This window comes from Lepidothrix coronata, unplaced genomic scaffold, assembly GCF_001604755.1.
Source record: "Lepidothrix coronata isolate B3197 unplaced genomic scaffold, Lepidothrix_coronata-1.0 Scaffold317, whole genome shotgun sequence".
Classification (NCBI taxonomy): Eukaryota; Metazoa; Chordata; class Aves; order Passeriformes; family Pipridae; genus Lepidothrix; species Lepidothrix coronata.
In genome coordinates this window covers 292,196-313,757 of record NW_016690497.1, presented here as the reverse complement: position 1 = coordinate 313,757, position 21,562 = coordinate 292,196, and the positions used below count along the sequence as shown (strand labels likewise).

The 21,562-nt window shown below is 37.5% G+C and overlaps 1 protein-coding gene across 3 annotated transcripts in view; it reads left to right on the top strand.

Moving 5' to 3' along the window:
- Positions 1 to 21,562, top strand: part of CCDC171 (coiled-coil domain containing 171) — a 150,705-nt gene that overhangs the window by 30,087 nt on the left and 99,056 nt on the right. For 2 of the 3 annotated variants that reach the window (XM_017837922.1, XM_017837921.1), the window contains exons 9-12: positions 1,588 to 1,680; positions 2,969 to 3,129; positions 10,694 to 10,832; positions 20,502 to 20,604. In XM_017837922.1, coding sequence (XP_017693411.1) covers positions 1,588 to 1,680; positions 2,969 to 3,129; positions 10,694 to 10,832; positions 20,502 to 20,604 — 496 coding nt within the window. The remainder of the gene's footprint in view (positions 1 to 1,587; positions 1,681 to 2,968; positions 3,130 to 10,693; positions 10,833 to 20,501; positions 20,605 to 21,562) is intronic. The other variant, XM_017837923.1, reaches the window with a different exon arrangement.

Below are 21,562 nucleotides of genomic sequence, written 5' to 3'. Positions count from 1 at the left end.
TGCTCCCCAGCAGGTCAGCCCCCAGACTGTGTTGGTGCCTGGGGTTATTCTATCCCAGGTGCAGGACCCTGCACTTGCCCTTGTTGATTTTCAGGCAGTTCTCTACCCGTCTCTCCAACCTGTTGAGGTCCTTCTGAAGGGCACCACAGCCCTCTGGGCTTTGTGTCATCAGTGAACTTGGTGAGGAGGAATCTGCCCCTTTATCCAAGTCACTGATGGAGAAGTTAAACAGTAATGGGTCCAGCATTGAACCATGAGGGACAGTGTTGGTTACAGGCCTTGAGCCTCTGGTCAAAACCCTGTGGGATCTGCCATTCTGATGATTCTTAGTGAACCTCACTGTCCACTCATCCAGCCCACTCTTCCAGAGTTTGCATTATGATGATGTCATGGGAGACTGTCAAAAGCCTTGCTGAAGTCCAGGTGAATGGCATTCAGTGCTTTTCCCTCATCCGTCCAGCCAGTTGCACCATTGTAGAAGGCATTCAGGTTGCTTAAGCATGATTTCCCTTTCCTAAATCCATGCTGACTACTCCGATCACTTTCTTGTCCTCCGTGTGGACAGACACGGCCTCTAGAATGAAGCACTCAATCATCATTCCAGGGATTGAGGTGAGGCTGACTGACAGGTAGTTCCCTGGGCCCTCCTTCTTCCTCTTTTTGAAGACTGGGGTGACATTCTTATTTATGAGAATAATCTTAGCATTATGAAAGTACAGTGGGAGTATTTGTGCAGGATTTGTGCATTTTTTTATTGTGTTAAGCAGATAAAACTCATGGCAGGAGACAAAGTTTAAGCCTTTTGACAGACCTTACTCCACAGTAGGTTTGGTAAACTCTTACGCTGTTGCTGATCTTCTCTTTAATAGGTCTTCCATGGATATCAGTTTCAAAAGTATTTCCTTTTTTTGTGTATGTGATTATACAAAATTTAATTTATTGCCAGGAGCTTTTATTTTAAGATCTGCTAATGTTTCTCTTCTTTTAAATGTTCAACATGAAGTCTCACATACTTACTAATTTGTTTTACTTTTCCAAAATCAATAACTTAGTGCTTTAAAAAATTACAGAGTTCAGAAATTTTTGTTGTAGGGAAACTGTGACTAGTCTAGAGCTGCAAAGCACTCTGTTCTGGGCACCTTAATTGGAAATCAGGTGCCAGAGCCAACATATTTTTGAAGAATCTTCTCTGTGCTTCGTATCTCATTTATGAAATTTTAAATGCTTGATTGATGCATTACACAGAGTGTGGTTATGTTGCCTGAGGTGAGCAAATAGTAAGGGAATAGGTAGAATATTTAACTTGATCTTTCCACTTTCTGACCCTGGTTGCAGTTTTCTTGATTATAAAAAATGCAGCAATAACATAATGCTACATGAATTTATTTACCTAAATAGAAAATATTAATTTAATATTCTATATATGTAAAAATTATTTATATATGTATTTTTTGGTATGGGTTTTCACAGTGCCAAAGTGCAAGCAGTTCAAATGTATCAGGTTGCTGTATGAATGAGCAGAATTGAGCAGACTTTGTCATGTTATCATCTCTCTGGACTTAAATATCCTCAAAATGGTACTTTTAGGCAGCTGCAGTGAGAACAAAGGAACTGGAAGAAAGCATTGAAGCAGAGAGAGCAGCACATTTAGAATCCAATTTCACTTCAAAGATCATCCAGGTAAACTTTTTGGTAAATATTTTGTACAAGTTTACAGTAAAACAGTTGAAGTTCTGAAGGTACAGCGCTCCAAAAATGTTAAGACCATTTACTTGCTCCAGTGAAAACACTGAATAGATTTTTTGCAATAAGTGTCAGAATTGTAAAAGCTAATATATAAAAGGAGAGAATAGAAGAATATCTGCTTTTCAGGGAACTTTAAAGTTATTAGAATAAATAATAGAATACGTCAGATTTGTAAGTTTGAGAATTCCCACTAGCATTTAAACAGTGAGGGAAAAGGCAATGTTTCACAATAGTTAAGCACTATACTACTGTTTAACTATCCTGCCCCGTATCTTTTGAATGGGCACTTAGAGCAATTTGGACATACAGTGCATACATCCAGCTTCTTTAGGAATGTGAGTTATATAATTACTCAGAGTACATTTGAGCCTCAAAGTTATGATATCTAGACTTATCAGTAAAGATGGATTAAATGAATAAATGTAGTATATATACTACGTATTAAAGTTCTTGTGTTAAACTGTATCACACAGTGTCTAACCCAATAAAGCAATTATGGTTTATTTAAAAATTTTTTTGAGAGAGATAAATGGTGATTGCTTAGTACTAACAAGCCCTTCACACTGGACTTTTGAAAAATTAAGCAAAAAAAAAAAAGGAATTTTGGTATATTTTTCTTCCTATTTTCTGAGTAACAAAAATAGGTATTGCCATTATTCTGTCAGTTATTTTCTCATTTTCATGATCTTCTGTATTTAGAGGCACTTAAATTTTAAAAGTGATGATTCAACTAGTAGAAAAGATTTAGTTTCTTTAATTTCCTCTCAATTTTTGCAACATACAAAGGAACTGGGAGGATAACATTCTTAAAATGAGAGACCTGTCATTTATGGGTGAATAACTGATGAATTTTTCTTCCTTGTTTGTATACATGAACAAGCTCAAAGTGTGCTTTATTCTGAGAGGAAGTGTAGCCCTTACTGTTAGTCACACACTTTCATGTCTATTTAAAAAACAGAATTCTACTGGAAAAATTCAGGAAAATGGGAAAAGCCAGACAACTCCAAATGAGAACAGGTGGTACTTTTGGTCAGCATATCTATTTGTCTCGGTTTTGAACTTTATGTATTCCTACATTTTTACACATGTTCAAAGTTTTTATGTGTGTATAGGCTTCTATGTAGAATTAATAGAATATAGTCTCCCGTAAAGCAAAACAGTCCAGCATTAAAGATCGTAATCTTTCCTAACTTGCTTTAATTGCTTTCTTATCACTTGGTAGTTAAGAATTCAAGAACTTGAAGAAGCTGTGCATGTGGAAAAATACAGACGAGCTGAAGCTCTTTCAGATTTAGAAATGATCAGGAAAGAGTTCAAAGAGTTAGAAAATGCATATGAGAGAGAAAAACACAATGCCCAGGAGAACTTGGAAAAACTCAATGAGTAAGTTTCCTTTTAAATTCTTTGTAAAATAGCAGTAGGCAGCTTGATTACCAATTATAGTTTACATTTTGTGTAGTGTTCAGTCAGTATAAAACAACAGAATCTGATGTAATTTCCCAAACCAAACCAAGGTTCAGAACCTGATGTTCCAATAAGAATAGGTCCATATCAGTAAGCATACATAGTATAGATTGGTAAATAGAGTAACTGATCTGTTACTGATTATTTGCCAAAGCAAAAATGTTGAAAATGATAGTTATAATAGGGTCCTGTCTCCTGTATGTTTGGTAGGAGTGTGGGAAAGCACACGCAGCAGGGTTGGAACGGATCTTTTTTCTTCTGTATAAACTTACATTATTATGAAAATACTATTTTTCAGTGAGCTAGATGAATCTTTCAGAATCCTGCCTAGAAGTTGTGTGTAATTTATAGTGGATTATCTTCATTTTCAGCTTTTGAATGATGGTGGGAAGTTTTAACTAGGTAACAAAACTAGAAAAAGGAATTAAGTGTATGAGAGCAGATGAAATTACGTGGGATTCCATTCCTACTCAGCATAATCTGCTGTGTCTGTGGTAGTAGATGGTTTCTGGAAGAACGGCTTTGCTATATTCCCCTGGCAGATATAGGATGCACTGTACTGAGTCTTATTCCTTGGCTGAACCAAGTTTATATTGGGGTGAGAAAATGTCAGGAAGAAGAATGGTGCTGGAAGACACAGAACTGAGGAGTTGGTGAAATAAAGGATAGCAATTGGTTAAATTTAGGGAAAGAGGGAGTTTAAGAAGACATAAAGTGGGTGGAATACAGTAGGGGTGTGGGAAGAGACTCAAGCTAGTAGAATGGGTTGGAAACGACAGAGTTGGCATCTCTTTCAATCTAGGATTATGTGGGTCTGTACACAATGGTATTTATGGTGACTTATTCATAAGAACAGTAGTGGAGAAAAAAGAAACTGGTTTCCCTACAAAAAAGGAAGTTTGTGTCCTGAGAGAGTCTTTCTATACTCATGCTTACAGAGATGTTTTTAGTTACATAGTTGAAACGTGCTGTATTATAAACACCTTAAAGCTCTTCATTAAAATAAGATCAAAAGAGGTCTGAATGTAAGATTGTGCATTTAGGTAAACCAGAGTGAAAGTGAAAACTTTTTTCTCAAAGAAAAAGAAATAGTTTTTATGATAAAAATTTGGGAAAATGTATGAAATACATTATGATAGTAATCTAAAGTGATGCTTCAGGAAGACTGCAGTCTTCACAGGTGGGAAACCGAGTATGTGTATTTCAAGATTCTCTATTGTTCTGAAATAACGTCAGTTAATTAAACTGTAATCTTATCCTGCCTGGTTGTTTTTGCTTTGAGCATGAGTTCTCTGTCAGCAAATATATGACACTAAACTGATACCAAATTCTTTGCCTTTTCTTGAACTGGAGAAGGCCTATACCATTGACTTGACATTTTATTCCTTTTTGGTTGCTTGGTTTTAAAAAAGCTCCTTTGTGTTCAAAACAGCCATTTTCAGAGGAATGGCTGTTGCATCACTAGTTTTACTGGCTACTTTTACAGGCTGCTTTCCACTGTCTGAGTTTTTCTGGTAGCTAACTTCCTATTCTTACACAGAATATGGACTATTGTTCTTTTTTTCTTTTTGTTATAGTTTTTTTTAGTTTTTAGTCTGGTCTTGTGGGTTTTTTCTTTTTCTGGTAGGTTTCCATATTTACATGGTACAGAAAATATGAAAAAACTGATGTTACAAAAGTTTTCTTGAACTACATTCTTCCTGTGTTTGTTCTTGAACCACTTCTTCACTTCTCCCAAGGTCTAATGTTCCAAGGTTCATCTATGTATTTGAGGTTAGATTAGCCAAATTCATCATCCTCAAGTGAAACATGGAGCTTCTTTAGGTTTTTTTTTTGTCTAATGCTTGTTAAGCTGGAGTAGTTTTCAGTCTAGAAAAAAAATTGTCGTCTTTTCAACATGGCTGCCATAGCATCACTTTCTATAGTGAATCAGGGAGCTGTTAGTGTGAATATGTTCTGAAAATCAAGAGATGATTACAGAGATAAAGTATAAGCTAATTAGCAGCATTTTTAATGGTAGCTTAAACATTTGTTGAGGAATTTTCCAAACCATTTCCAAAAACAAGATGTGTTTTTTAAATTTTAAAATCTGTTTTTTAACTTTTTTAGTTAAAAACTGTGAACATCCATAAGTAGTAATTTTCCAATTAAGTCTTTGAGAAACTCTTAAAGATATTTTTCTGTATTAGATTATTCAGACCAATGTAAGGATAATGGTTAGATATTGAATTGCATTGTGCATTCAATAATGTTTTGTTCCTTGTGAGAATATTTTATCTACATGTATAAAGCTATTTCTTTGAGAACTGAAGGGATTTATTTCTAGGATATTTTTGATGCACAAAAGTTACACTTTTGAAAAATGCGAAGAAATCTTAAACAAAAACCTTACCCTCAAAAAAGAAAAAAAGAGGGTTTTTTTAGGCACTTGATATGGTTTGAAGCTGGCTCCCTGCCAAGTCTCCAAACCTCACCACAAGAAGTACCCCCCCCCGCCCAAACCTCAGGGAGAAGAGGGAGAAAAACAATCAAGAAAAACCGAAACGAGAGAGAGAGCTAAAGCAACATATATATATAAAAATATATTTACACTTATGTTACAGTTATATACAATTGAAATATATATACAATTTCACAAGGGAAAGGGAAGGGGGAAGGGAAAAGGAACAAAACCAAAATAAAAAATCTATATATATCTCCTGATTAGTAGCCCAATATCTAGCAACTAGAAGAGTTAGCAAAGAAATATCTCACTACTCTCCTTGGGACAACCGAGAGTCGCTCCGGAACGATCGCCGGCAACCTCTGTCTCCCAAGGTTGACAAGGCCTAACCAGGCCTCGCTCCCCAACACGGCAGACTCAACAGCAGGGAACCTGCACCTCCAAGCTACCGGAAGGAAAGAGAGCGAAGGCCTTTCCTCCTTTCTTCTTATAGCCTGGCTTATGTAAAAATTGTAGGGAATACTGGGTAAATCTGGACCCTTCCTTGGTTGCAAACTGGTCACCAAGGAGGGCCTAGACCAAACTACCACAGCACTGTATTTCATTGTTTGGAATTCCTGCATAAAATACTTGAATATGTGTTTGTGGCTAAGACTATGAAATACAGTTTTTACAATTATGATAGCATTTGCCATAGAAGTGTCAATATTACTGCTTACAGAGAAGTAAGTACTTGTGTTTCTAAAATACAACATGAACCTTAAAAAACCTTGCCTCCTTCTTCTAAAGAGGACGATTATGTTCAACGTTTCTTTGCCCTATCTTAGGGGGGTTTTTGGTATAAAACAGAATTTATGGCTGCTCGGAGCAACTGTTCTGTGTTAACTGGATATGAGAATAAATGTTGCCTAATATCCAAACAGTACTTTTCACTACTTGCAATCATGTGTTGATTCAGGCAATTATTCCTAGCGACTTTTGCCAACTGAGTTTTTGAGAGCAAATTGTCCTTTGTAATTTCAGAGAATGGAAACACAGTTAAAACACAATTAAAACAGTTAGTAGTTTTGTTAACAGAACTTGAAGAAGCATGAACAGTTTATCCTTAAAATTTTGTTAGTCCAGGCACCTAGATTTCCAGACCTCTTTAAAGATAGGTAGTGAAGGTCAAGCTTTCTCTGAGGTGGACATTAATCTACTCAGTTCTCTTGAGGTAATTATGTGGGGTGGGCATGTACTGACTCATCAGTTTCCTGTGCCCTTATTATTCTTTGAAGCATACAAGTCTCAGTAACGCTGGTGAATATCAGTGATTGCTTTCACCAGACACCTTCAGAGAGAATACAAGAGCCTTTGATCTACTTACCTTTGAAGGCTCTGGTCCTTGGACTTCAGACAATGTCAGGATCTTGGCTTTTTCTTTTAAGCCATAGTTTGGCATCCAAACATATTTTCTCTTTTTCTAGAGGAGTTGCACGAATTTGTCTTTAAGCCTTAGCCAAACAAAAGTATTAGAAACTTTCATTTGTTGTGCTAGAACACTTGTGTATCTCTTTAGCTGGACTTGATGTACGTAAATAAAACCAAAGTTGGAAGCTTTGTAATGCTATGAGAATTTATTTTCTCAGAAAAAAAGTTAGTTGTGATAACTGAAACCAAGCAAACGGGCTTTTCTGGGTTGCATAATTTTTTTCTTTTCTCACAAAAAAAGATAATCGTAATAACTAAAACCAAACTAACAGGCTTTTCTGGGTTGCATAATTTATTAATTAGCTCTGAACCCAGTAGCACTATTTAAATTGGAAGCAACATGGGATTTGGGTCACTGTGTGAATTAACTTTTCAAGAAAAGTGAGAGCATGACATAGAATAATTTGGAACTGCTTTTGCTGTTTTTCCAAAAGCTGTGAGAGCAGAAGCTATTTTGGGGGGCTGAAACAGGCAAGTTCTAGAAGAACAAGAAGTAACCATCTACAGCTAATTCCAAAAATCAGCCAGGCTGATGCAGAAGCACATAGGTATTTGGAGGACTATATGAAACAGTCCTTCAGCTAAAAAGACACACTGATCTATAAGGAATAAATCAGAGTCAGAAAGTGACAATACTGATTCAAAAACTTCAAAGCTGGAAGAACCTTGAGCCTGTTGTGTTACTTTCAGTTCTAGTGAGACAGGAGTGATAAGAGAAGAGAAAAGGAATGAGTGAGACCTGGATTTTTCTACTGCTGAGAGTTACATCAAGGATTAGTTGAGGTTGAAAGGAATTGCAGAAGATCTGTAGTCCAACTTGCTGCTCAGACTAGGATTAGTTATGAGATCGGACTGCTCAGGGTTTCATCCAGTTAGGTCTTGAAAACCTGGAGAATGGAGGTGACAAAACCTCTCTGGGAACCTGTTCCACTGTTTAATTGTCATTATGTTGGAAAATGTTTCTCCTTGGCTGAACCACTTTGGATTCTGTTCTTGTTCTGTAGCCAAACATTGCTGTGAAGTGACTGGCTGCATCCTCTTGATAATCTCCTTTTAGATATTGGGGGGCCTGTTACAAACCCCGAAGTTATCTCCTCCCTGGGTCGAACATACCAAGTTCCCTCAGTTCTTACATGTATTTCAGCCTCCGAGTATGGTGATGGACATCTCCTTAGCCCGCTCCAGCTTTTCTCCTGTGTTAGGGGGAATATGTGTAGTTAAAACTGGTCATTGGCCTAGACATGTTATAATGAGTGCCAAATAAATGTGATTACTCACTTCCCTTGATCTGGCTACACTACTATTAATACAGCCCAGGTTGCTGTTAGCTCTCTCTACTTGTATGCCATGCTGCTGATTTGTGGCTGTGTACCATGGTTACCATGCCCTTTTTGAGCATAGATGCTCCCCAGCCAGTTACCAGCCACATCACTGGTCTTTGCACTTGTCATTGTTGAATCTCAGAAGGTTCATGCTGTCCTGTTCTTTCTCAGTGTCTAGAGAACAGCAGCTCTTCTGTTGAGTGTATCAATTGTATTGTGTCATGATCTACTCACACCCAGTTCACTGTTACCCGCAGGCTCTGTGAGATTGCCCTCTTGGCCTAATTCAGGTGATGAATGAAGCTGTTAAACAGATTGTAATACAGACTCCTACAGTATGGCACCTCTTACCAGCTACTACCATCTGAGCTTTATCATCAAATCTTTTTTTTATCAGTGTTATAGTTCACATATCTACACTGAAGTTCTAACTTAGCTATAAAAATACTCTGTGAGAAAGTGCTAAAATCCTTGCTATAGGAATCTGCTTGCTCTCCTTTTGTCTATAGATCTGGTCATTTTATCATGGAATATAACTGGGTTGGCCAGACATGAATAAACCTTTGTAAATCCTCCCTGTGTTCCCAATCATCTTTGTTTCTTTCATGAGCCCAGAAAATTGTTACAAAAGGACTTGCTTCATAACCTTCCAGGGACTGAAATGAAGCAAACTGGTTTATAGTTCCTTGGCTTCTCCTTTTGCCCTTTGCCGAATGTCTGTGTGACATTTGCCTTTCTCCATTTGCCATGGACCTCCCCCAATTTTTGACCTTTCACAGCGATAATGAGCAATCTCATTGTGACATTGGCCACCTTTGTCAGAACCTTTGAGTGTAGGTGAACTGGCCTTTTCAATTTCTATGGGTTGGGTTCTCACAAGTTATCCCAAACTCAATCCTCACCTACTGCTAGCAATTATTATCCTTTTTGAGCCCTTTTACTGATTGTAGAGGCTTGGGAGGAGACCTCGTCAGGGAAGACTGAGGCAAGAAAGGCATTGAGTGTAGTAACCTTCTCTCTCTGCAGTTGATTAATTAGCTGTTTGTCTAGAAGCCTGTCCATGTTTTCTTTCCTACCTTAACGGAGTGGTAAAATCTCTTCTAGTTGTCTTTGTCATCTTTTGCAAAAATTAATTCTAGGTGACTTTTCTGATACCAGCCCTACATACTCAGGCAGTCCTTCTAAATTTTTCCTTCGATTCCTGTCCCTGGCTGTGTGCTCTATACAATGTTGTTTGGTCTTGTAGTTTTCTCATGAGTTGCCTTTTTTATCCATGCCAGGCTTTCTGTATTATTTGTTTTCCTGAGTACCAGGAAGACTGATACAAACAAGAGCTGTTCGAAAATTTGGATACGCTGCTTTTGAAGCCATGCCATTCTGAGTGGAATTGTCATGGTTTAGGAATGGTATTTCCCAATTTAGTGTTCCCACTGAAACACTCCAAACCACATGCCACTTGATCTTCCCCCCCTGCCCACCCCCAGCGGGCTGAAGAGAAGAATTGGAGGCACAAAACATAAAGATCACAGGTTGAGATAAGAACAATTTACTGGAAACAGCGATGAAATAAGACAACAAACTGTAACAGCAGCAAGTACTAATGACAGAGTGTACAGGAAAAAAAAAAAGTGAATTATTCATGTGGAATTATTCACTGTGGAAGCCCATGACCATACCTTACCATTCCCTCTGCCAGGGAAGGGAGCCCTTCCCTGTTTCTGGAAGATGAGGTGAGGTGATATAGGATAGCCTTCAGGTCCTAGCCATGCACCCTCCTGGCTACTGCAAAAATTAACCCTGTTGTGGCCAGAACCAGGGCAAGAATATAGTGAAGTACATGGGAACTTTAGAAGCAAGCTTTGTACTTGAAATCAGGGTTGAAGATGCAAGATGTGGTATGGTCTTTCTGAAGAGGACTAGAGCGTTAATTGAAATATGATGACTTCTGTTTATTATGTGTAATTTGGAAGCTATATCCAAATGATCAAATTAATTAATGACTGGAAGTCTAACGCAAGCCTTGATACTGGAAAAGAATGTAACCATAACCGAAAAGTCTTTCTTAGAAGGAATATGTAAGTTTCTTCAGTTAAAGAAAAAATAAGGCAAGCAGCTTCAGAAGCCATATGATACATAAATCAGGTGATAACCTGATATGTGTGATACTCATAGATTATCTTTTAAAAGTATACAGTATACTTGACAAAAATATTTTTGATAAAAATGTTCTAATGTTCAAACTTTTCAGATTAGAAAGAGAGTGTTTCGCCTCAAACAATGAAATGAAAGAAGTCATTGAGGAAAAGAAGGTGGTAATTAAAGACCTCTCTGAGAGACTAGGGAATACTGAAAAAACCTGCAGAGAATTAGAGGAGGAGCTTGCAACGGTAAGACAAAAGGCCTGTGGCACTCCTTGTTTGGGGTTTTATAAACATACTGTGAACATAATCTGCATTTGCTGTGCTGAGCTGTGGAATAAATCTGCCTTTGTGTTACTCTGATTTCAGTTATGTTACTTTGTTTTGTAAAACATGAGTAAATATAGCTAATACACTGGAGAAGCCAATTCAAAAATGCATGTTAAGTGATACACTGTGTACTTAACTGAACAGTTATTTGCAGAAAACAATTATTTTGAAAGTGTGGCTATGAGTGTAACTTGTGTTTGCATACCTAATGAAGAAGGCAGTTTGTAGGTATGGATTATGATTTCGTGCAAAGAATATTCCATCTTTCTACCCAGGCTTTTTTCTCTGAAGCTTGATTAGCTACCATTGTAGGCTTGTTTACTTTTATTTCACACAGTTTTAGTGCAAGCATTTGACTGCAAAAATTGTTTGAAAACGGCTTGTTTGAAGGTGACAAAACAGAGGGATTTTTTTGTTTAGTTCTTTTTTGGTTTGGTGTGCATTTGGCATTTTGGATGTATTTTACAGGTTTATTTTCTGAAATCTTCTTCCTTTTATATGACCAGCTGGGGCCTTTCCATGGTCTCTATCCACCTGAACTTTGTATTACAGGTTTTGCCATCCTGTTTTATAGCAGTAGGATCAAAGGAAAAATTTTACGATATCTTCATTAATGATGTAAATGAAGGGACTGAGTGCACCTTCAGCAAATTTGCAGATGACACCAAGCTGAAAGGTGCAGTTGACACACCTGAAGGATGGGATACCATCCAGAGGTACCTGGACAAGCTCAAGAAGTGGGCCCAGGGGAATCTCATGAGGTTCAACAAGATCAAGTACGAGGTGCTGCACCTGGGTCAGGGCAGCCCCCAGTATATACAGGTTGGGGGATGGACTGATTGAGGACAGCCCTACCGAGAAGGCCTTGGGGGTGCTGTTGGATGAGAGGCTGAACATGAGCCAGCAATGTGAGCTCCCAGCCTAGAAAGCCAGTTATATCCTGGGCTGCATCAAAAGCAGCATGGCCAGCAAGTCGAGGGAGGTGATTCTACCCCTCTGCTCTGGTCTGGTGAGACCCTGCCTGGAGTGCTGCATCCAGCTCTGGGGTCCTCAGCACAGGAATGACATTGATCTGTTGGAGCAAGTCCAGAGGAGGCCACCAAGATGATTAGAGGGATGGAGCACTTCTGCTATGAGGAAAGGCTGAGAGAATTGGGATTATTTAGCCTGGAGAAGAGAAGGCTTCAGGGCGACCTAATTGCGGCCTTCCAGTACCTGAAAGGAAGAAGAGAAGATGGAAAGAGACTTTTTACAGGTCATGTAGTGATAGGACATGGGGGAATTATTCCAAACTGAAAGAAGGTTTAGATGAGATATTAGGAAAACATTCTTTACTGTGAGGGTGGTGAGGCACTGGAGCAGGTTGTTTTCACAAGAGAGAAGTTGTGGATGTCCCATTCCTGAAAGTGTTCAAGGCCAAGTTGGATGGGGCTCTGAGTTTAGTGGAAGGTGTTGCTGTTCACAGCAGGGGTATTAGAACTAGATGATCTTTAAGGTTCCTTCCAACTCAGGCCATTCTATGTTTCTATGATTGTATGAGCTAGGAAACCTTTTTTCTTTTCATTGTGTAGTATCATTTGTGGTATTTCTATACATAGCCAATGTAAACTTGCAAATTTCTCCTCTTCCTTTCCCTTGGAGCTGTGAGTATAGAAGGTAATCATGGTCTGTTCCCTGCTACTGACAGGCATTGTGCTAATCAGTGAGTAGAAGCAGAGACCTGCATCAGAGAGTGTAAGACCCCAGGCCCCGAGCTGTGAGCTCACCAAGGGGTTTTACTTTAAAAATATGCAATGCTCCAACAATATCCACCCTCTGGAATATTGGAAGAACCCTTGGTTCTTTTAACACTTTAAGAGAGAGTGCAAAGGAGAAAAGCCACACATGTTTTCTCAGGAGGTACTTTGCTGGTAAACTTTAGGAAATAAGAGATCTTGGCAAAAGTTTAGAGGGTAACATACAACCAAATTAAAGCATTCCACAAAGCATTGACTTAGCACTTGCTAATACATATAACTTAGCCAAATCCAACCCATTTGCTCTCAAGTTACCTAAAATATCAAGAAAGGAGATTAAGAGAAGTAGTAGTAAAGAAAGAGAGAGAAAACCAGAAAATTTATAGCTACCACCAGGGTCCTGTGAAAGTTCAGCTCCCATGTGTCCAGGTGGCAGGGTCTGAACAAATATGGCCAGTGCATGTGTCTGCCTGTATTTGCTTTGGCCCCCGTGGCCACACCCCCCCACCAAGTGGGACTCCTGCTGTTCCAGCCCATGTGGAGCTGGGTTAAAGGCTCTGGAGTGTGATGTGGGAAGTGCTGCTGGTGTCCAGTGACTGACAGCTGCTCTGGGGCTACCCAAAGAGGCTTCAAGGGGCTGGGGTGTGGGACAGGGCATCACCTCACCTTCATGAAATTCAGCCTTACCCCTTCTTCCCCACACACACACTTGAGTTGGTTTGAGCCAATAATTAATATAATAAACAAGCGTCTCACAGAGAGTCTTCAGATTTGTTGGTGTCTCCTCTTCAGTTGATGGACTTATTCCATACATTGTCTTAGTGTTTGCCACTTTCCAGGTAGATTGGTAATAAATAAATTGAAGAAAAATAAAATGTAAGAACCCTTTTTCTTTTGGGAGAACAAAGCTTCTTCAGTGCAAGCATTAAAGTGTTAAAGACATTTGCTGCCCTAAGTCAACTGGGAAAAATCATTTTATCAGGCAAAAAAGGAATAAAAAGAAGAATTTCTTAGTAAAGTATGTTAAACCTGACAAGAATTCTAATCACGTTCAAGGTTTCTGGTAATGGCAACAGTATTAAGTGGTATATTCAAAATGGACATTATGTTATTGAAAGGTAAAAGCAAAACATATTGTCCCACTTGAAAGAAATGCCATGTTCATAGAGCCTGTTGTTTTAATTGTTTTGCTGGAATGATTTTAAACCACAAGACTGTCTTGAACAGGTAATAAAAATACTTATTTTCTGAGGAGTTCTATTAGTGGTCCATGTGGGATTAGATTTTTATCACCTTGGGCGGCTTTATATATTTCCTGAAGACTTTTGTATTTATTTGGGAAGCAGGAGTGCCTGTGTGTGGTCGTGTTTACTCAGTCTGGACAGCTTTTTTGTTGTTTTGCTTCCCAAAATCAAAAAGCAGAAGGCTATAGCAAAAATTAATTCAGTATACTGTTATTAGGCTTCCCTATACCCACACTAAAATTGTGTGAAAATGTCAGTGTGTTCTCTTGCCTTAATTCCCCCCTCCTGGTTTCTTCATCTCTTAATTACTTTTTTATATTTTGTACTATTATTAGACATCCTGAATATGTCCTTTCCACTTCAGGCTGATAATCTTAAATTGGTTTCTCACAGTACTGTTACCACACAAGTTAGTGTTTTTGTTTGTAAAATAATTTGAAGATATACCAAAAAATTCTTTTGAAGCTTTATATGAAAAAGTACTTTTCTTTTCCTTAATGGATCAGTTGAATGTATAGTAAAGTAGTTATGATGCTTGTAATTTTAAGTATCAGCATGCGACAGAAGTTTGCCAGAAATTTGCATGGATCAAATGTTACAGGATCTGTTGCTATCAAACAAAATCGCTTATGAATGTTCAGCATGAGCAGGCTCTCAAGATTTCCATTATGTTTTTCTGAGGAAATTGGTCTCAAGCTTGTAATCATTTCTAGCTAGGGTTTTTAGAAATTTTTAGCTCCAAGAATAGGAATTTAGAAGGGTAACCATTGTGATTCAGGACTTGCTTTAAACTGAAACAGCCTCAGCTGTATTCCTGTCCCATAGAAAAGAATAAAAAGTGTCTTTAGTAGTTTTAAGTTACTCAGGATATTTACGTTTCTAGAACCTAATACTGAATGCTCTTAGTAGCAGCCAAGCAGGAGATGTGAAACCTTTATTTTAAGAGAAACACATATTGAAATTTGGAGAACTTACCAGTACACCAGAATACATATTAGGAAAGTGAAATAATTAAAATATTGTAGTTTAGTATAAATTCCTTTAACTTGGAAGAAGTGTATATTCATTTCCTCCCTTTTGTATAGATTCTATCAGAACCAGCATCATTTGTGTATAAGTGGTATAATAGATTACAAAGTGATATAATAGATTACACACGGCCTGTCTTTTTCCCTGTGGCATGTAAATCTTTCTCTTACAGCCAGGCCTGCAGTCATGCACTGTTTATGTCTGAGCTGTCTGTAAAAGCCTTGTAGGTTATCATAAACTGAATGTCAGAACAGAAGTGTTTGAAAATCTGTTTCCTGGACATGCGCATTAACCAATGTTCTTTAACAGAAGTGTCTTAAGTCTTGACTGAAGAGACAATGAATTACCCTGAAGATTGTGATTCTGTTCTGCAAATTCTGTGGAGTAGAAACTGGTACATGATGGCAAAGATGTAAATGTCAATTATTGTAAATAATTATATAAAAGACAATTTATTGTGGACAGAGCATTTTTTTTCCAAACTAAAAAAATCCCCCCAGTACACAATCCTCATTAATTTTTCACTAATGACCATTACATGTTGTGTTACCTTGATTCCTGTTTTTCTTGCCTTAGTGCAGAGGTAGAGTGTTCCTAGATGCTATTTCTGTTATTGTCCTAATTTAAGAAGACTAGTCAATCTGAGGCATAAATGATCTACAAAGAAACTAATTTTGTAGTTTATTCTGGAAGAGGTCATTCAAGCTGTGATGTCCCAGTGTTGTACGACAGACATCTAAAAAATGCTTTTAAAGTTGCAGTTTTCAAAAAATTTTTCTGCCTTGAAAAAAACAAACAACCCAAAACCCTGGAGAGATACTTCATAACATTCTCTTCCACCAAAGGTTGTTGCAAATCTCTATTTAGGAGACAAGAATAGTTCTAATAAAACTTGGGCATTTTGATTAATTTTATTGCAGAGATATTTAATTTCTTGAGAGATTGTATTTAGTGTACACATGGATAGACTCCTCTATAGAATTTTGAATATTCTAGCTAATATAAAAAAAGAAACTCTATTAAGGATTCAGTAGTTAGATAACTTGAGCAAAAATAAACAGTAGCTGAAGGAGGGAGATGGTCAGTAAGGGTTTTCTTTTGTTTTGTTTTGGTTTTTATACTACAATTTGTGCCTAGTTCTTTAAAATTTGTGCCACTATTCTGTTTTACTGAACATCACTTGAGTAAAACCTGTTTTTTGTGAACTGTGGAACAGTCATTTGGAACCTATTTCTGTAAATGCTTTGATTTGCTGCCGCTAAGGTTAGGCCTGGTAAACATTCTGATACTTTTGTAAAGAATTGACGTAAGTGCTTTTCAAGAGGTATCTGAACATACTGTTCCTTGGTGGCTGTGTGGATAGTTCTGGCTTTGGCATTTATTCTGCCATCACCACATGGGATTTATACTGCAAAGTGAGTGGGTGTATTAATCCATGTGCAAGAGAGCCCCTTAGAGCACCTTGTACCTGTAAACAAAGTATAGAAAGTTCCTCAGGAATAATGGTGGTTCATTGTAGGACTGGACCCTAATTCCCTGTGTACTACTGCTGGAGTTTTATTAAGGTAAGACCTCAAATTCTTGCCCACATGTTTATTTTTAAAAATTGTTAACTTGACGCACGTACGCACATTTGCAGCATCACGTTCTGTGGACTGTCCTAGAAGTATGCATAGAGTTTGCATTTATTTTAGTCAACTGTGGCTTTTGTAAAATGCTGAAAAAAAAAAGGAACATCATTTCTGTATTGGAATAGGTTATAGAAAGATACCAAAGTCAAATACTGGTTGTTAAGGAAAATATGTCTACAACCAAGGTAGATAAATATAAATACTCTTCTTGTGAAAGACTAACTCAATTCTGGCAGTGAGTGGAATAATTTTCTGGTTATCCTTATAGATAAGGATACAAAGTATTTGGAAAAAAGATTTTCTCCTGATGGGGGCATGCAGTACATTTCATGAAAAATGCTTGGCTTCTATTTAATTTCTTTAGAAGTGCAGTTATGTTTTGAAATTGATGGTTAAATAAATATGTTACCAAGTACATTTTCTACCAGAAGTATTTTATCCTTCGTGTTGTTTTGTCGTAATAGGAGCCGTCTTAAGGATACGAAGGGAAGCATTATATATACTAAAATTCAGCATATATTCTGTGTTCAGAAAGTATGATTTTGCTCCTAAGATGTTTGGTTTCTGTCCTCCAGTGTGGAATATTTTGTGAAGGAGGGAATTGTCTTTAGGGAGTATAGGAAACATGTTGATGGAAGAGCTCCTAGTATATTTTGAGAATTTTAAATTCTCAAGTGTCCATGTAAACTTCACAAGAATAATTTACTGCTGGTCTCAGGGACCTGGGATTCCTAAAGGCAGGTTCTACCAGTAAAGGCTGAGGTGAAAAAGGCATTGAAAAGGATTTTTCTGCATCGTAGTCATCAGATTGCTGCCTCATTAGCAGTGGGCCCACATTTTGCCTAGGCTTGCTTTTGCTAGTGGTACACTTCAGGAAGCTTTTCCTCTTACTCTTCACGTCCCATGCCAGATTCAACTTTAGGTGGATTTTGGCATTCCTAAGCATATCCCTCTAGGCTATCCCTCTGGGTATTTTTCCCAGGTCACTATGTCTGATTGGCCCCCTTTATGCTTCCTATTAATATTTTAATTTAGTCAGGAGCTCCCTGTGTATCCGTACAGACCTCTTGCCTTTGATTTTCAAGGTCATTTTTGAGGATCACTTCCAAGGTCAAGAATGGTCCATTCTGCAGAAAGTCGAGCAAAGTCAGCAGAAGCTTTACTTCATGAATATTCTTTCATCTCTTTCTATTAATGTGGTCTGTGAAGCAAACTCTCTTTAAGTAAAGGCTTTAGCAATTTTGTTACGTGATTTCCCTTTTGGAGTAATCTAGGAAACACACTACTTTTCCAGTAGTTCTATAGGAATAGCATTCCCACAAACATGTTGATGGATGAAGTTGTTGAGAAGGGTGTAACTGCATCTCCTGGAATAGTTGAATCTGGACATAGATTATGTTTGACTCAACAGTTGTGGACTCAGTTTTCCTTTTCAGAGTGAAGCATTATGCATACTCCCTGTGTTTGTTCAGACTGAAGAAGATTAAGGGATAACAGCTACTGCTATGAACTGTCAAGTGGGTGCTTATGGAGAAGGTGGAGCTGAACTCTCCTTAGATGTATGCAGTGGAAGTATGAGAGAAAACAGGGAAATTCTAATTACCTGTAAGAGAGGAAAAAAACTTTACAATGAGGACTGTGAGATATTGGAGCAGGTTTCCTGGAGGGCCATCTTTGAGGATACTCAAAACTTGACTGAACGAGGCTCAGAGCAACCTAAGCTGACTTGAACCCTGCTCTGAGTGGGGAGCAGGACCAGATGATCTCCGTAGGTCCTGTCAGCTTAAATTGTTCCATGATTTTATGACTCTATACATTCTTATTAGATACCTATCAATGAGACATAAGAAATCAGATCAATATTAGACCTTGTGCCTGGATTTTCAGCACTGTAATTTACAGAGTTTTTTCTTCAGTTTCTGATAATGGGGACAGTGATTGAAAATGGAAGTCAAAATGGAAAGATGCCAAATATTTTGCAGCTAAAATGTAGAGAAACTGGCTAGTCTAAGGAGTTTCCTTTTGGTCTTTATTGCTGTTGAGAAAGAGACTGAAATTGGCTTAGGAAGTGTAGGAGCAGTTAGCAAATAAAGCATGGAGAAGTGGTGAAGGCTGAAAAGACTGGAATACACTGACCAAATTATGGTAAATTAACTAAACAAAAAGAAAAATTGGATGTGGAGATTGAAAGAAATTCTCACATTTGACTTTTCCATGGGAAGATGTTTTTCTGGGAAGATTTACTCTGACCTCTGTGCTGGCGTGGTTTACGTAAAAAGTATTTCTTTTATCATGATGTTATACATTGTTATATTTTATTGGTTTTAGTGCGTGAGGTCTTTAGGATGATATCAGTACATGAGAGCAAACTTTAATGTGCTTGCATCCCATAAAATATTTTTACTGGATCTTAGCATTTACAAGCTCTATTCATATAAGTAATTTTATGGAGTAAGAATTAAACCTAGTTATTTTTCAATATATAGAAATGGTTTGGAAAATCTTTATGAACTGTAGTACAAACTCTCACACAAGGAAAGGCATGTAAATGCTACAGGGGACCTAACACTGAAATACACATATGAATAATATATTAGTTGATATACAGTACATATAATTAAAATTGAAAGAGTAAGGCAAATTTATAAAATATTTAGCTCAATAGTGAAGAACACTGCAGAGAATTAAATGCATTTCTTGGGTTTTTATCCTGACAGTTATATGCTAGCAGTATGTAACAATTTTCATGGGGAGGATGTTTCCCACACATGAGAAAATGCCTGCATCCTTTGACATGCAGTGAAGCATAACTAAAGCGATAGTTTATTGATATACTAGAAAACAGTAGGATTTTTCTCAATAAAAAAAGGTTAATCTTCCATTACCAAGTAGAAATGGAAATTACTCAAATAGGTTTTAGAATTTAGAATGTAAATAAATTGAGCAGTTAAAAGTTATGAGACATCTTTGAGCATAACCTTTGTCATAAGAAAATAGTGAAATTATTTAAATCTGATTTCCTCTGGAACTGGGGGGAGAGGTGGTTGGTTTTCATTTTTTATTGCTGTTTTTTGGGGTTGTTTTTTAAATTATTGAAATGTATTACTTTTTGTCAGTTAGCAGCTAAAGTTGTACATTTCTTTGAGAAGTTAAAACTGCATATACCCAAAAGGACCTTGGTCTTGTCTGGAATGACGGATGCATGTCTTTGAAAACTGCAAGTTATAGTCTTGGTTATAGATGGAAGGAATGATTTGATACAGTCTTTCTATTGTAGCAATTAAAAAATTTGCTGTAGTACCTTTCTGCCCTCAGAATAAAGTCAGTGTCTTGATTTGAACATTAGGCTGCACTTAGTGGACTGCTTTCTTTCAGAAAATACAGTAGTAGGTGTTGAAGAACGCTGCTGCTTTATATTCCATGCATAAGGGTGAGTTTTGGTATTGAAGAAATCACTGTCTAGCATGGAAGATATTAACAATTGAAGTAGGCAGATTTGCAGTGAGGGTAGGTGTGGGATTTGACTGAGTGCCAAATCATGGATTTCTAGCCTGTCTGCCAGTAGTTTGGTGTCTTTCTGGATGTCCTTGTAGGGTGTAACAATAGATTTCATTGCTTGCATAGATGGGCACAATTTAATGTTCATTAAGATATTTTTGAAACAGAAGGTGATCAAGACTAAGTTTTTCTGCAAACATCTTTTGTTTTTCTTTTGAGTATCTGAAGTCTTTAGTTTTATTTTAAGAGTGTTTCAGGGTTCTTTGTTACTTATTTGTTATGTCATGTTAAGTATCTTGGTCAAGAAGAGGTGTAATAAGAAGTATAGCAGGAATTTAGATTTAAAGGGGAACAAATATACCATTGTGAGATGTACTTTTTCTGTTTACTATTTTAATGTGTTTCATTCCCTGCCCCCCTTGTCTTGTCTGTATCTCCTGTCAAATAAAGGCCAAGAAACACCAGGTCTTTCTAACAGAGACGTATGAAAACAACATGAGAGAGCTGGAGTTACTCTTGGACAGCTTTGCTATGTCAGGCCAGCGGACAGCAGGTTAGTTGAAGGTATAAAATGACAGATGCATCTGTCAATGTTCCAAAGTCACTACATTGTGGGAATTCTGCAGATGCCTCTTGCATTCCCTCTTCTCACCATGCTTTGATTTGATGACATGATAAGAGCAGTTCTCACAGCAGTCAAATGGCCTTGCTAGCTGAGAGAGGGTGACGGAATGTGGACCTGCTGTTGTCAGCCCAGAACTCGATATACAAATGCTGGGGTGTATATGCCGGTCAGAAAAGGGCTTACTTGCTGTGCTCTAAATCCAACTGAGAAAAAAGTCCTTACAGTATACCTGCAAAGGGAACAGATGTTTTGCTTGAACTGAGCCAAATTCTCAGGCAACCTTCAGCAACTTAAAGGTCATAAATTCAAAAAGGTTGTGTAGGACACTTGATATAACACAATACTTTTACAGTTGATTGTGGACCAGTACTGTATTGCTTTCATTTGATCTAGTACAGAACAAATATTTCTCTGTTTTCATTAAAATTAATTGTAAGTCAGTGGTTGTCACTGCTACTTGGCTTTATATGTAATGTATCAAACTTAACAAACTGCTGCCTGGTTAGACATTTGAATTAGTGGCTAACAAAACCAAACTGAACTTTAACATCAAGCTAGTAGTTTTTTACAGGTAAGAGTTGTACACTTTTTAAAATCTTAATTTAAAACAATGTATAAAAGATATTTCTATGTAATTCCTATTAGAATAACATGTAGGAGACATGAAATGCTTCCAACTTAGAGTGAAAGTAAACTGGAAGAAAACAGGCAGAATGTGGCTTAAAGAGCAAACAGGTTTCTTTTATGTAAATCATGGTGATTTGTTTTTGCACTTTTTAGGAGCAGTAGACATAAACAGATGTCGTCATTAAATGAAGATGCATTTTTTTTCTGTCTTCACAAAATGATTTTTTTTTTTTTACAGCCTGGTACTGTTAAATTTCAA